Raw genomic sequence first — 16,170 nt, 5'->3', positions numbered from 1 at the left:
CTTACGAAAGTGTACAAGATACCCCAACTTCATTTTCAATTTAAATTCAGAGAGGTTGTTCATCGTGAAAAGCTTCAGACGATACTCCTATATTTTAGTGTTTATTTTTCAATTTTTCATGCGTTAATTCACTTTATCTTCCAATTTATCAGCCGATATGTACCTCGTTGAATTTGATTGGTACTGGTTCAAAAGGTGAATCAAGTGGGTGCTTTCAATTTTCGGTATTTCCGCACCACAGGTGCAAAAATATTCTAACCATAACGATGCTTCACAGTGTCATTGTGTCACGTTCAATCAAAATCGATGCGTCATTACCCGTCGCGTTATTGACTCACGGGCAATTATTCCTGTCTCAAAGACTAAATTCATCCTCGTTATAAAATTTTCAAACTCTGATTACCGAGTAACTCTTACGTAACAAATTTCGATGCATAACGAAGACTAATATGGGAAACTCGGTGAAAATGCATATGATGTTGATAAAATTGCTAGACGGTTACGTGTAGTCGATATTACCTGTAACAGTCTTCGGGAAACTGGTGAAAATTAAAACGTGTAGGTACGGAACACATCACAGTGGCCTCGATGAAAATTCAATCGACCAACCTGCGGCCACGTTATTATTCACCAGGTACTTGTATGGCTAGTTATACGTATATGCCATATAACTATGCCCAACATAGTTATACGTCGTATACAACATCACGTGAGAGTTATTTTTATAACGGGTCCGAAACGGCCAGAAGCGCGGTGAGATAATTTATGAACGACAATTTGAAAACAGACAAATCGGAGGAATCTCACTTCCTCTCGCGAACGTGAAAATCTGAGTTCGTACCTTAGTCAGCGCGTGGATGTTTCCGATGGATTTCGTCTTCTTTCCCTTCACGTTTCGGCGGCGCATCGTGGCACTTCCGGTCGGTGAGAGCGTGCCGATGCTGTCCGTCAAGGCCCAATCACGTCCGCCGAAAACGCGAATCGCGTCAGCAGTGACCGGCATTATTCCCGGCTCCTCGAAATACAGCTGAAGGAATTTCTCCTTCAGCCATCGTGATCTTCGATCGGTGAGTTGTTGCTGACGTTTCAAGCCCCGAAGTATCCAGCACAATCCCATGTACCAAATTCTGTTCGGCAAACGAGGGAACACGAGTGAACGATATGATTATCAACGATCCGGCTGCAGATCGTGCCCGGAGGAACGGGGGCTGCAGAATTTGGTCCTAGCAATTTCGTCTTCCTTTTCCATTTCCTTTTTTTTTTGTTTACAAGCTCCCTAAAGTTGCGGGTCTCGGTTCGTTGCGCCCTTATATTTTCCCCGCTCGCGAATAAAGGCCGGTAATAAATCGATAATAAATTGATGTCAAACTTGAAACCGCCCCTTTAGTATCAATTTTCGAATCAATTTTCCCGGAAGCTTCGGAGATCTGGCGAAAGCGTAAATTGATACCCAATTATTACCGTCCGTGGAGAAGTAGGACCAAGACGACGAAGGAGGATTAAAGAGGCTTATAAAAACAAAGGTATAACTTCTTACAAGGCGATCTTGTCAACCACCGTCAGAAAAATACCTGCCCGATTCAATATGCGGGGTAGATTATTCACGGGGTTGAATGACTCATCATTTAGTCATCTGTGCGGCCATTAGAATAATCAGTTACTCAACTCCCCGCTTTAGCGTATAATAGCTATCGAAAGTTTGTACAGTCGTCTTGAAGTTCGAAGCTGCGCCAGCTCTCGACAGGAAGAAGCCTGAAGTGAATTTCAAACAGTGGGAAATATATAAGCTTCGCCCTATACACGACTCAACTCGTCTTCTAACTTACATAAAGGAGTCAGACTGTCTATTTGAACCGTTTCTCTACTAAAATACACCGTATCTCGGGCGACCTATACTCGTATTCAGTCCCCCCGGTCGCACATAAATTATGTACCGACACGCGTGTAGAGTTAGTTGCCTGGAAAATGTTATTTCCACTATTTAACGAAACACTGTAAGCAGGAAAAACATTATTTTTGGTATAATCGACCGCACGATGAGTTCGAACAGCGATTAAAAGAAAAAAATTTACCCTCGTATCTAATCCGTGTACGTAACGCTACTTTACGCAACGAAATTTCAATTTCTCTTTAATCGCAAACAGAAAAGGAACTCCCGCACGCGTACCATTTCCTTTAATTTATCTCGTTTATCATTTTCGGATAAAATTGTAATACGTAATGCACCGAGCGAAGCGCGAAGTGAAACACCGCGTAAGCTGATTTCGTATATAAGAAAGAGCGTCACCCTCGTTCCGATCAGCCTCTGAATTATATGTATAAAAAGCCCTTAGGTGTCGGTAAATTCGCATGCAAAATTTTTCCTCCCTTCACCCGGGATTCGGGATAATATTGGAACCCCCCCCACCCGTCTCGGAAACCATTATATTGCCGTTTAAGAGAGCACGCGATAAATAGAATAGATAAAGCGATAAAAAGAACTTCGAAGAACTCACTTGTTCAGGGCGGGCGGACAGAGCAGAAAGATGAGCCGGTTGTCGGAAAGGCTGGTACCGTACATCAGGCCTATGCAGGAATCGGAACCCGGGAGTCCGTACCTTTTGCAGATGGCCCTGAGGTCGGAGTCGCGGTCGCGGTCGCAGCATCCGATCATAATCTCCTTGACGGAGCTGAGGTCCAGGTATCCGTCCTCGAGGGTGACCGCGGCGCAGTCCGGAAGTCGGGCCGCGTACTTGGTCGTTAGCCCCGCCGGAAGTGACTCCTCGGGATTGACGAAGAGCGAGAACTCGGTGACCGTAGTCCCGAGGGATGCGGTCTTCAGGGGACTCCAGGTCGGTTTCTCCCAGGTGAAGGTGCCACAGGCGCGGTCGACGCGGGCGTAAACCAACGCCGTCCTCGACGTTCCTCCGTCGCAGTCCCAGTGGACCAAGGTCGTTCCGTGGTGCAGGATCTGCCGACCCAACACCCGTATGCTGCTCATTTCTCTCAAGGAAGCATTCGCGTGAGTATTATTTTACGGGGATTCGTGGAGGGGAGAAAATTCCAGTTAAAGCTCGCCAGAAACCCAAGAAGCTATTCCTATTCCTCGAGCCGCGGACGCTAACGAGAACCGAACACGACCTCGCTGCTTTTTTGCTACCCTGGACGAAGCAGGTTGATCCTTCGTCCAGCCATGGTGTTCGCTGTATTTTTTTGTGCGGTACGAGGGTAGATGTACCGGTTTTAGTCTTGGCCTCGGTATGTGTTTCTTTTGTGGTCGGAAATGGTATGGAGGTACGTACTTTGATTTACGTGAATGTTACGTCTGTGAAGGTTGTCTATTCCCGAGCGGAAAGGAACAGGTTGGTTCGGCTTCGCTTTCACGTTTTCGAACAACCGGAGGTTAGGGTGAGGGTTGAATAACTTTGGGTATACTTGGAATATCAGTTACATGTTTACTGTGAGGAACTTGACGGAACAGTAGAAACGAAGTGTGCAGGTCGGAAGGTAGGTGAGGAGTCTGTAATGTGAGGTTGTTCAGAGTTAGAATATGAGTGAGTTTAGAGACAAAGCGTATGGGTGCGGAAAAGGTGTAAGAATACAGAGGGTGAGAAATGGAATTAGCTAATACTATTTTTAACAGTAAAGTATATTAATTACCAAGATATCCTGCATTTAACAATCAAACTTGCTTGAACTCGAATTCTCGTATACATAGGTACAAAATTTTATAAAAACGACCACAAGTGGTGCATCTAATCTACTCTAACTCATTGGACGTCTGAAAAGCGGAAAACCGTGACAGTGACTACTTTGGAGTGCTTGAAAACGTACTGCAACTGATAACGAGATCCAAATCACTAAAGTGTAGAGTTTCTGCCATAATTTTACCTGAACTACACATCGACGCGAATAGGGTGTCGAGAACTACACCCGTATTGACCGTAGTAAAGATTAATACATAACGCGAAAAGGGGGCCGTGAATTTATACGGAACATAGTTTTATTTTTGGATCATTCAATCATGGTACCTACGTATCAGTATAAACGTATAATTATACAGCTCCGACAACGTGGTACGTATAGAATTAGAGACAGATAGATTCATCGAATGTAGGAAACTGAGAGTAGCTCGGCGCGAAGGGAAGTAAAATTTCCTACCGGACATCGAATACGTTTACAGGGTTTGGGTTCGCGTCGAGAAATGGTGTAGAAACGGGAGTAAGTAAAGGAGAGTAATTCCGTTAGGTTCCGGTAAACTCTTGCAGAGCCCTCGAACAAGATCCTGATCCTCGGTAAACTTGTGCATCTCACTATCTATATTGTCGCACTACTCGAATAGGGTGGCGAAAGAGGAAGAGCAAGAGGAAGCCGCCGGGCCTCGGCTCGTCCTCGAGCCCCGGAGCTTTATCCGAGCGGCCTTGCGTCGTACCTGGAGGACGTGGTGATTCATCCCGGCGTGGGGAGCTCCGACCGGGAAAATCGCCACCCCGTGATCGTTCGCCAGCGGCTGAACCGGCTGGTAGGTGTCCAGGTCCAGGTGGTAGTCGTTCTCGTCGCACTCCTCCGTCATGTAGGCCTGCTCCAGGGCCGTCGTGTGAATGCTCAGGGTCCGGTGGAGCGAGCTCGTCGTCGCGTCCTTTCCCCGGGCGTGATGGTGCTGGTGGAAGAGCCCCACCTTGTCCAGCACTGCCTGGGTGTCGTCGACCACTTCAAGGCGGAACTTCGCCGAACTACTTGTCGAACTCCACCCCGCGGGTGCCTCCGCATTACTCTCCACACTGATCCTCGCGCCAGGCGAGGATGAAGGCACATGTTCAAGGGGCTCACCCTTGTTACTGCTAGCATACAAACTCTCCTCTTTCGGCTCCGACCCAGCCTTGTACTGAAAACAAAGTCGGGCGGTGACCTTTCGTCGCGCTGAATACTCTCTCTCTCTCTCTCTCTCTCTCTCTGTTTCTCTCTGTTTCTCGAGGAAAGTTAGACGACGTGAGGATAGGCAATACACGCATCTGGTTTTGTTTAAGCTTTCGAAGGACGTTAGACGTAATTTTCTCATTGAATGAAAAAATGGTGCAAACGAAGGTGAGAGCCGATACTCTGGCAATTTTAAACTCAGATCATCGGGGGTCTCGTTGAGGTGAATGGGAATTTTTGATGGATCGAGACTCAGAAATTAACGATCACGGTTCGGGAGCGGGGAAAGATAAAGAAACGTGACCGTGAAGCGGAACGAAATGATTCACCCTCTTGCAGGAAATACAAGTGCTATCCCGAGGTCGATGATAAAGGTATGAGTAAACGTGACAGCAGTCGTGAAACCCTGCCTGTCGCGATGCAGAGTGATTCTGGGACCACGAAGGCGACGGTATTGTTCTTATTTCACGAGGTAAATACGCTGTCGTGTGATTCTCGCCTCGACGTTATTCCCACCTTGTGGCATTCTGCGCAGAAATCTCAGCAAGACGCCTTATCCGAATCGGATATCACGCTTGGGTCTACAGCGCGTGGCGAGAAAAGTATGAGTCGTGTTCAAGTATCAAAATCACAAACTAAGCCATTTGAATTCGGATCGAAAGGTCGAAGCACTCAAAAATTTACGAGTATCGAATGATTACGGAAGTTTGAAGCAAAACCGAGTCAGAAAATACCATTCAAGGTTCGAGGCTGCAGCTATAGGTGTGAATCGAAGGAACGGATTACGTTGAAAATTTGTTTCAGAGGTACCGTATACCGCGAAACGAGATTTTCCTCGCTGCCTAATATAAATCAAGCGTATATATGTATATACAAGAGGCTTTTCACGATTTATCGCGTACTGCGTGAAGGTTGCAGAGTGCGTATTGGAGATTGCGGGTGAAAAAACATAGAAAAATAACAAACTGAAGAGTATGGAAAAAGAAGAAAAGTTACCAAGCCAAGTTAAGCCAATCATCCATCTGCCAATTAAACTTCTAATTCAGGAAGCAAGAAATCGTTAGAATCGAGTCGGTTGACAGTTTCATCTGTATAATACAGAAGCTGACGGAGGCTGCGCGACGAGAAAATAGGTCAACGTAGGAAACACCTTGAAAATATATATGCGTGTTATATTATAGATATACGTATTTATAATGCATGCAGAATATGTGGGAGCTGTCTTGAATAATAATATAACGCGTGACCTGAATATTATATAATCGTGCGATAATTGCACGTTAAACGGTGTTGCGAAGAGGCAAAAAGAGGAGGAGGAAAACGAGAAGAACGTCCGAAGGTTGAAAACTGTGCGAGGTAGGTGTAACGTAAATTCGGCGGTGCAATAGCGAACGTGTCTGTTGTAAAGTTGAAAATCGATATTTCCCGTAGTAGGGAGGATCGTCGTCGGGGCGACGAGACGACGCCGTCACGACGAGTTACAGAATCGTTTTCATATTTTAATAATTCCCAATGAATTCGGGACTCGCGACAGGCACTCGCTCGGAGAACAAAGCCTCGGATTAACTCGTCGGCTCTGTGTATTGTTTTAGCCAATTTCCTCCGCTCTTCCGGCCGCGGCGACCAGAATTTCAACCACAACGAGAGTGCGAGAGGGAGAGAGGGAGAGAGAGAGAGAGAGAGAGAGAGAGAGAGAAAGACGGATGCCAGCCGCGTCTCGCCGTCTTCTGAGAACAAACTCGATTAATCTCAGATTATACCCATACGAGCGTCGCGACGCCCTCGGGACAGCCGAAAAAGGGGGGCAGACTTTCGATCAGACGTGTGTTAACCACCTACGCAGATCGGGGCGAACCGCCTCGACTAGAAACGGGGGTGTAACTGAGAAATTCCCGAGTGGCAAAGCTGATGCCTGTACTCGGAATGCAACCGTGGATATGCAAAGAGCAGAGAGACTCGCTTGCATTTCCGCACGTCCCGCAGAGCGCCAGCTTTCCTTTGACGGTTCCGTTCCTCTGCCGATGCTGCACGGCGGTAGGATAAATTTACGGCATAAAATGCTCACCGAGGATCGTGCAGAAAGCACAACGCCGCGGTGCAATATTCGCGGCGATTCAACGCCGACAAAGGTGAACCCAGGTGCCACTTGAAACGCGATCTTCTTCGAAGTTCACAGGTATGTGTGCACGCACGTATACGGATAAGAGACTCGTTCAACCCCTGTGAAATCCCTCCCGAGTCGCCGTCGCAGAAAATTCACAACGAGGCGGGGGTCGTGCACCTATTGCGTGCATTTTAACCCTCGGACTCGATCCGACACGGATCATGAAACTGTTTTAACGACGAGGAGCCGGGACGGAGGCAAGTAGTTTCCGCCGGCCTACAACCATCGTAGCTGCTGGAGGCCGATAGAAACCCCTGCCCCGCACCCCGGTAGCCGTTGGTGCGCTTCGACTTGCGGAAGAGCCCTGTTTCCGGCGGCGGGTGGCTGGACGTGAGTGCCTGAAAACGTCTGACGAAACAGTTTCATCCTACCACCACCGCCCCGTGGAGGAACTCGAGGGTGCCGATATTGCGGTATAACCGTAACGGTTTTCATATCTTTTATTATACCTTCGTCTCGGCGGCCAGAGCCTCGCGCAGCTCCCTGAGGAACGCTCCGAAAAATGGCACCACCGGACACTCCGGCATCGCCAGGGCTCGGGCCAGAGCTTCTTCATACTTGGAAGAGAGGAGAGCGGTGGAGAGATCTTCCAAGATTGGCAACGGCTCGTTCACGCTCTGCCAGAATGGTTTTAACTTGTTTGATCTGCAACGGAAGTTTGTTCCAAAAATTAAAACGTAAAAGAAGATCCGTATCAGTCTTATGAAAATGTTGGTGAGACAAAAAACCTTCTGTTGAAATTAAATACGGACGTTTAGAGTAGGTGAATTCGTCGTACGTCGGGCTGATCCATATTTTTTGGTGCCTCGAAACTCCCATTATACAAAGTGCGTGTCTGTTTTATCAATAATTATTGTCAAGTTTCGAATTATAATTTTCGGTCAAGTTATTTACTCGTGTAACGAACTTTGACGAGAACTTCTTCTTATCACTGGTGACGGAAAACTTGACTAAAGCCTTTAATCTAGATTACATCGTAATCTGGTTATTCTCAAAAATTCTTGTTCGTATTGTCGATGCGACCCAATGATTCGCTGCGAGATATTGACTATCACAGCCTTTTGGATTAATTGCTTGTTTTTTTTTCCGACAAATATCGCGGTTCAGAATAACATGATGACTTGGCAGACAAGGGTTTTCGAGATCATTTCTCCCGTGAGACTCTGTGCTGAAAATTCGGGTTCAGCATTTCTCTCTCTATCACTCTCTCTCTCTCTCTGTCTTTCTCTGACTAGGTCAATAACCGGGTTTGAAATTTTGCGCGCGTAACGACAAACCTATTAACTATGACAGACCGAAGTGTGCATTTTTCCTGCCACAATTGAGCTACCCTATACACGACGAAAGGCGTACGATGAGCATCCATGCAATTATTTCCAACGATCGATGGCGGATCGAGCCGTTTTGGCAATAAGTCAACTCAGCCACAAGTTCGTTTCGTCCCATCCCATCCAATCTCTAGGACCCTCGAAGGGGATCGTGTATCGTGAAATACGAACCGAAGTATCGCGTAAAATTCTGATTCCATGCAGGTATAGCATTGTGAGGCTGGTTTCGCCGGGTTACGAGGTCGCGTCGTCGCGTCAAAAGGGGCAAGCGATGATTCACGAGAAACGCGAGACTCGCGTCCCGAGGGTTCGAGAAGCACTGTAGCCCCGATATTTTTCTGTATTTATCGCAGTAATTTTATCCCGGCGTTCATAGTTACTTCAAGAATGATTTCGTCGCTGCGGCAGCATCTCGGGCTATTCCCCAAAGTGGCTTTGTACGCTCGGGAAGAAGCAGACAGACGAGTTTTTGCCCGTACTGCGAGTACGGCCCTCCACTCGAGGCGCAAAGTATCTTTCGTCGTTTGCCGCCGGTTTTTATTTACCCTTCGACGACGTCATCCGGCCCCGTTATCATCCCACCGAAAAGCAAGCTCGAAATTTCGAAGACACCCGCTTCACCCCGTGGCAATAGACGAATCGAGTTCAATAAGCCGAGCATTCGTGCGCTGTAAGGGTGCGCGAACATCGGCGTGAATTCTACGTCGAATTCGAACCCTCCCCAGGAAACGTCTTTCGCCAAAGAGCCTCTCCTTGCGGTTGTTATTTGAATTCGAAATGGGAATGTAAAGATATGGAACGCGATTCTTCGGCGCGGACCGAAACCGGCAACAGCGCTCCGCCGGAAATTGACTTGGATCGTAAAGGTTTACGGATGCAGGCCGACCTTAGAACCTAAGGCTAATGGACGCGCACCGGAAACTGTTCCGACCTCCGGGATGCAGCATGTGCATGGAGAAGCTTGCGAGCCTCGCCGTGTCCGCGCAGGTGAATGTCGCTTTATCACCGGCACTCGGACAGTCGGAAGCTTCGTAACTTTCGCAGGGTAACGCCACCAGGAATCGTTTCGTAAAAAGCACATAAAATATTAAGAGTTTACCGTTCCCGCACCCTAGTCGAAACTCGATTCCGTATCCGCGGCAAGCGATCGTGATTAAACTTGGAAAACAACTATCTTGCGCCTAACCCTCGCTTAGCTATTTCTTCTCTTCGACGTTAGAAGTAAATATTTGATCCGAATCATTATCGCGATCTCCTTCCAACTCCGGTCCCTCTATTCATTCTCCTCTACTTTTTTACCCATCTTGTATATAATTTAACAAAGCTTTTCATCCCGCGGAATGCTGCTGTGCAGGTGCCAACGCCATTCGGTTACTTCGTTCACCATAATTCTATCGTTTCTCATTCTCTTTAACGTTTGAACAGGAACGGATGAAAAGCAGCGCATTCGAGTTAACAGAGGAAAAAGTTGGATGCAGTTTATTTTTTATTAATATTTCTCTTTTTCTTTTTTTTTTGTGCAAGCTGCAGCTGTCCGCTTCAGATAAGAAATGCGAGCTGTTACTGTTCCGAATAAAATCCTCGTTGGACATTCTGTGGAAAAGAAAACTGTAGGGATTACTTGTCCGCGAACGTTACCGAGTCAAGTTCACTTTTGTAGGTGTAATGTATTTAAAATCCAACTCATCGTACTGCTAAATTTTTGTATACGACAAACGCAAGGAATTCGAATTTTTAAACAATGATGACTTGTACAAATTGTTTCTAAGAGACGCAATATACCCTCGATGATACGGATTAGCAGTTTATAGGTACACGGTCAGAAAAAAAATGCTCCACAAGTCCAATATAATCTTAGGGTTTATTTGACTATTTTTTTATATTTTAACACGTGAAAAATAAAGTAAAAATGACAAATTAAATGGGCTTATATGACAATTTAAGCGTTAAAATTACAAAACTGTGCGTCATATTCGCTAACCGAAATGTAACAAATAACACAATCATAAAGTGGATCTGCTCGAACATTATGTTCGCTTAAATTTTTCTAACAGTGATAATGGATGTACTGTTTAATTTCTTTTCGCTCCCCCGCTACTTTTAAGCCCGATTATTTTATCAAGTCCAATATGCGTTCAACGAACATTACGACCCTCGGATAAAAAAAATCATACTTGAGAAAACTCGAACGTAACAGGCATTATGCAAACGCGAGGATTGAAGGGTCGCGGCAATACTGGCCGAATTCGCTTTGTTATAGCATATCTGCCTCGATCGCCGAACGCAATCTTCTCACCTCTCACGTGCGTGTGTTCCTGAAAACGTTAGAGAGGAGTAAAATAGACAGAGTGAAGAAAAAAATGCGTAGACAACGGGTACAACAGCTCAGAATTTTTCCTTCTTGTATCTCCCCTCTAATATTTCAGAAACATGACAGGCATCATTTACCGCCCGATAATCCGAGGATTCGAATTTCTTCCACCCTTTGAGCCTTGCCGAAGACAGGTTCTATCAGGGCGGTCGTCAAATCGCGCGGCTCGCTTGTAACGGATGTTGAAGGCCACTTTATTTCCGTCGAGTTAACCGACGCCAAAAAATCTGAGTGACACGTGAAAAGAACACTCAACAACTTTCGACGCAGTCAGTTAGCGTTGTCAAATTTCGTCTAACTCGAAGAAAAATTCACTTCTTATACGATTAAAAACGAGTCTTAACAAAGAATTATTTCGAGTTATCCGTTGGAAAATCTGTGCTGCAGAAATGACCACGCGCTAATTGTTATCCGAAGAAGATCGAATTAACGGAGACTTTGCATGCGGTACGTACGAGTCGTTTAAACCCATTATTATACGAATACAACGTGAGCCGATGAGCGCTGTACAACAACAAGTGGAAATTGCACCGCGATCCAATAACCCCGCAAAACTGATTACAGAATAATTATACCGGTTTTCACGGGAGATGCGATAATTATTAGTGCATTAGAGTGCATGCATTACGAAGTCTGAGCTTTCCTGCGAAATCCGCGCTAACTAACAGACCCCAGGATAAGGGAGTCACATCCCACCGCTGAATGGATAATCTCCGATCGACTGCACCCGCGGATTTTAAACTTTACAGATGCGAACTGTTTCGCGCTCGTGTTTCCCCGAATACTTCTTCCGCGGGTTATCCGCTAGAAAGTCACGTGACTAGGATGTCTATTCCGCATATGTGTGGGTGGGACGCGTACGTCTATGCGGTACATTAACACCGCGGTACTTTGCTCGTTGGATCCGATGGCTGGTTCTGCAGCGCGAAACTTTCCGAGGTAGACGTACACCAGGGTCTCTTCGTCCGGAAGATAAACCGAAGACAATTCGCCGAACAGCGCGCGGCTGCGAAACACATGCGGCACATCCGTATAAAGTGTATATCTCGAGGAAAACTTTTGTCGTCTAAAGCGTGTATCCTTTTGCTAGGAAAAAAAAATTCTACGTATGGGGTTAATCTTTGCGCATTACTGCCGTTCCGGTATTCGATCCTCGAGGAGAGGTTCAGCAGAGTTTCCCGACATGCATCCTCGAGCAGCGCCGTATCCTACGGAAGTTTCTCAGCCCGGCCATCTTATCACTGCGGTGACGTTATAACAGAAGTTTCCAGCGCACGTTTCGACAATCTATTCAACCGTAGACGGATACCTGTATGTTAACGCTCTGTCTTATATCTGATATACCTATACCCAGTGCAGCGAACTCGGTGAAATATATTTTTGAATGGGGAAATACGATGGGTTTCTCGGGTAACGACCGCAATTGTCGTCTCACGTTTCCCCGCTACTTTTACAAGGTGCAATGCCCGGGTAATGTAAGTAAAATATCGGTGCTCGTTTCACCTTTTACATCGGCAATACTGCGGTACGGAAATGGAGTTTAAGATTTTTCTGAAAATCTAACTTGTACGGCTGGTGTCGAACGATATTCGAAAAATCCGTTTCCTTTTCTCAAATGATCGCCTGCACCGACGCACAGCGGTAGAGCGATTCACCTCTCTAAGTCGAAAATGGGAGAACTGCGGAATTTATTCTGGCGTAAATTAAAAGTTTTACAATCGATTAATCGATTAGAAAATGGTTACAACAGGAAAACAATTAGCCTAGCATGCGAAGAGACGTTGGTGTCGTTCTTACTTGAGTCCGGCTATGATTTCCATCGCCGAGTTAAAGTTTCCCGTATTCCAGCATGTCTGAGCGACCCGTAGAAGGCAGGACAGTACCGCCTGTCTTTCTTCGACGGTGACGCCATTCGTTACAGCGTTGGTTACCCATGAGCTCACCTGAAGCGTGGAAAGAAACGCGGTATGTTTATCGTTCCTAGTCACCGTCCAGGACTCCGGGCGACGGGAATGGGGGGGAAAAAATTGCGAGATAACAGGCTCGTGCCGAGGCGATAAAGACGAACGACCGTCAGCCGCGAGACGGTCACATTTCACGAATTGCCTGTTGCTTCGCGAGGCCGAGTTTCGAGGGCAACACTTTTCCCGAATGGGCTGATTACAGCTCGTGATTAAGACTCGCAGTCGAATTTTATTGCCCTGGTGTTATTTCCCCGTTTTACCACGGCGAACTATATTATACCTATCGATCCGAACTACGTGACCGAGATGTTATCTCACCTGGTGCGGAGTTCGAGCCGGACGGGGGTCACTCCGTCAGTTTGAAGAGAATTGGTCAGACCTCGTAAATTACCGAATGGTCTAATTTCTCACAGCCGTTTGTGCGACACGCGAAAGTCGAAAAGTCGGTCAATGCAGGCAGCGGTTATTTCGAATTACGGGCACTATTATACGCGAGAGTCGAAACAATTTGACGGTGACGATGGTTTCAGCGTTTTCAGCAATTAACCGTCGTTCAAATGCCGTTCAAAAATACAATTCTATGCTCAAATCGGACGCGTTTCATCGGCTGTCTGCGACGCGATACTTTACACACGTTAAACCGTGCCCACGGTAAAACCGAGCGATTTTGCAAATTGCAATCAAAATTGCACACCCGCGTTTGCAGGGCGCGGCATTGTAGCGAAATTCACAAATCCCCCTCGATCGCGTAACGGATTACAGGTAAACAGAACCCCCGGTTCTTCCGTTTTTATAAATCCACCGTCGTAACGTGGCGCGAGTGAGCTAGTAATTCGTCGAATTTTCAAATTTTCTAGCATGCCGCCAGATCACAGAACCCACCCGCTTCGTCAACGGCTGCGGAGAAGAAAGTGAGAATGTTTCGGGAGAAAGCGAAAGGAGACGGGGAGGAGGAGCGGAATCTTCTTCGAGAAGCCGCTCCGTCGAGGTGCTCGAAGAACCTTGTTAGGGTCGGGCAAGGGCGGCGGCGTACTCGCCGAGTGGCTACCTCATTAAAGCGGTTGATGAGGGTCTGCACAGACGAGAAGACGGGTGCCAGTCCCCCCCACTCCCCACCCTCGGTTTGCGTCGCAGTGTTGGCGGTGCTCGGGGTGCAGCCAGGTGACGCGGGGGGTCGCGGGCTTTTGCGAGGTGTGCTCACGTCCTGGGCTACGTGTCGGAGGTACTCGCTCGGCGGGACCTGGTAGAACAACTGGTACTCGGACTCGGACAACCTGATCGCCACCTCCTCGGGGAAGTGTAGCAGCTTGTGCAAATCCTCCAGCTCCTCGGAGCTCTGAGGCGGCTGCGGCTGCGGCCGCTTCTCCAGTTCTGCAACGATATAATAAAATATGCGTGCCTGCTGTACCTGACCTCGCTACCTCTACGTTATTGCATATTTCAACGTCTTATGCAAACATGTATACCCACGCCGGCTGTCTCTGCTCGCTCGCTCGCTCGCTCGCTCGTTTCGCAAATATCCTTAAACTCGTGTCAGGGACGAGTGGGAGGGTTGGGCTTCGCATTCCGTGTACGAGTCGAGGCTCGGGGTCGCGTGATATTATCCACGGTTCGTTTTGTAAATTACCTACTGTTATTTCGTTATCTTCATCCTATACGTTTTAACAATACTGTTCTTCAACTGTATTCCTTCCGCCATTCTGTGGGGGTCTCGATCCCGGAGCACTAACGAATACCATCCGTCCATCCGTCTATCTGTCATCGCTCCGAATCCCAGTTGGCTAATTCGGTATCCTTTCGATACTCTGACGGAATTGTCAATGGGATTTGGAGTACAGGTTTTTTTTTCAAGGACCGTTACTTGAGGCTTTTGAAATTAGTCATACGGTGCACCATCGCTATGAAAGTGCTAATATTTAACTGTGTACCATGTGATATAACGCATCGATTGGCATCAGAGTACGTCGAGTATTCGAGTGCGGATAATATTTGTTATAAAAGTATAGGTAATTCTTAGGGAACTTCGGAGCTTTTAACGGTTAATCGACGCTTAGGAGCAGCTTATACGTAAACGTCGGGGTAAGTCGTCCCGCCCGCGGGATAAACTTGCGTGAAAACCGGATTACGGGCTAGCATGAAACGGTGGGAAATGAAAGAATAAAAAAAGGGATCCCTCGAGGTGAGAATAATACAGCTCAAGTTGTGTCGCGGTTTTTATTACTTTTGCACGTAATGTGAGATGAAAAGTTTTCGCAGAATCGTGCAAAGTATCGTCGGGTGATCGCGAAGCAACTCGTTCGTCTGTAACACGCCTTGTTTCCGAGATGTAGAGATTCCGCTCGCGGTTTACAGGAACTCGAGAAATTCGGTCACCAAGAGAACTCTGTTCTATGATATATATCATCTTGCCCGTCGTGTAATCACCAATGTGCGTGTACGAAGATAATTTTTTACCCAGAATTCCGGACAACTTTATCATGCATACATATAGCCTCCAATAACGGAACAATTTATTTCTAAAGTTCCATAATTTGAACGGGCGGTCATTCGCTGGCGATGAAGAGATTGGAAAACTAATTGTATTCGTAATTGGAAGGCGCCAGAAAATTAAGTTGTTTTTTTTTTTTTATCATTAGGGTGTATACTTTTTCTAGGCGTAAAATTAAACCACGTGAAAAATTTCACCGGCGATTGTGAAACGTGGACAAACAACCGCTGTGCAGCCATAAAGAAGCGATATCGTGTCCTGCATGCATGTACAAATTGTGGACGATTTTGCGTTCGAAGAGATTCTTTCTCGGTTCTCTTGTATTTCATTCCTTTCCAAGGTTCGAACAACCCACGCTTCGCTTTGAGCTTTTTTCCGGGCAAGGAAGATGTTTCTCTTCTTTTTTTTATCTTCAACTTTCTCCGTTTATTCGCTTTTCTCATACCGCGGCTAACAAGCCTGTTCAGTGAAAAATAAACCTGAATTAAAGCGTCCGAGATTCAAAATATAAAGTTGTTTAAACTCCTCGGGTATGTCAGAAATGCCGTGGAGCGAGGAAAGAACGCGCCAAATTCACCGCGCGGCGGCATTGTGTTGAAACTGTTTCGTCAAGATCTCCGTTTGATGAAATTCCGACTTTTGAAACGTTATACGCTACTTTGATTAATTTGCCGAAAGTTAGCCGGGTCCAATTCGAACCCGAACCCCTCTTCACGGTTGTATAACTAATTTGCCTACGCAACCTACATACGCGTATACCTATATATTTACATGATATTTTATTGTTTTTCCTTTCTCTCACTTTCCTTACTTCTGCCATATCGTATCCAACTTGTGTTACAACAGATTATAAATATTCGTCGCGAAACTTGAAGCCCCCCGTCTGCATTTGTCACGTATATCATAAATATATAATTGCAAAATTCAAAGATAGAAGGTAAAGAGACCGCTATCGATGG

General features: G+C 46.5%; 1 protein-coding gene across 1 annotated transcript in view; it reads right to left on the bottom strand.

The window, feature by feature from the left end:
* The window catches only part of LOC124302670 (1-phosphatidylinositol 4,5-bisphosphate phosphodiesterase epsilon-1-like), a 28,360-nt gene extending 14,270 nt beyond the window's left edge, over positions 1–14,090 (bottom strand). Inside the window, exons 1-6 of the mRNA XM_046759062.1 lie at positions 13,772–14,090; positions 12,557–12,702; positions 7,510–7,705; positions 4,412–4,864; positions 2,496–2,950; positions 842–1,127 (exon numbers count right to left, since the gene is read on the bottom strand). Coding sequence (XP_046615018.1) covers positions 842–1,127; positions 2,496–2,950; positions 4,412–4,864; positions 7,510–7,705; positions 12,557–12,579 — 1,413 coding nt within the window. The 5' untranslated portion in view covers positions 12,580–12,702; positions 13,772–14,090. The remainder of the gene's footprint in view (positions 1–841; positions 1,128–2,495; positions 2,951–4,411; positions 4,865–7,509; positions 7,706–12,556; positions 12,703–13,771) is intronic.
* Between the last annotated feature and the right edge of the window lie 2,080 nt (positions 14,091–16,170).

This window comes from Neodiprion virginianus, chromosome 4 (genome assembly GCF_021901495.1).
Source record: "Neodiprion virginianus isolate iyNeoVirg1 chromosome 4, iyNeoVirg1.1, whole genome shotgun sequence".
NCBI classification, from domain to species: Eukaryota; Metazoa; Arthropoda; class Insecta; order Hymenoptera; family Diprionidae; genus Neodiprion; species Neodiprion virginianus.
The sequence above is the reverse complement of the archived record's forward strand: the minus strand, read 5'-3'. Positions and strand labels throughout refer to the sequence as shown.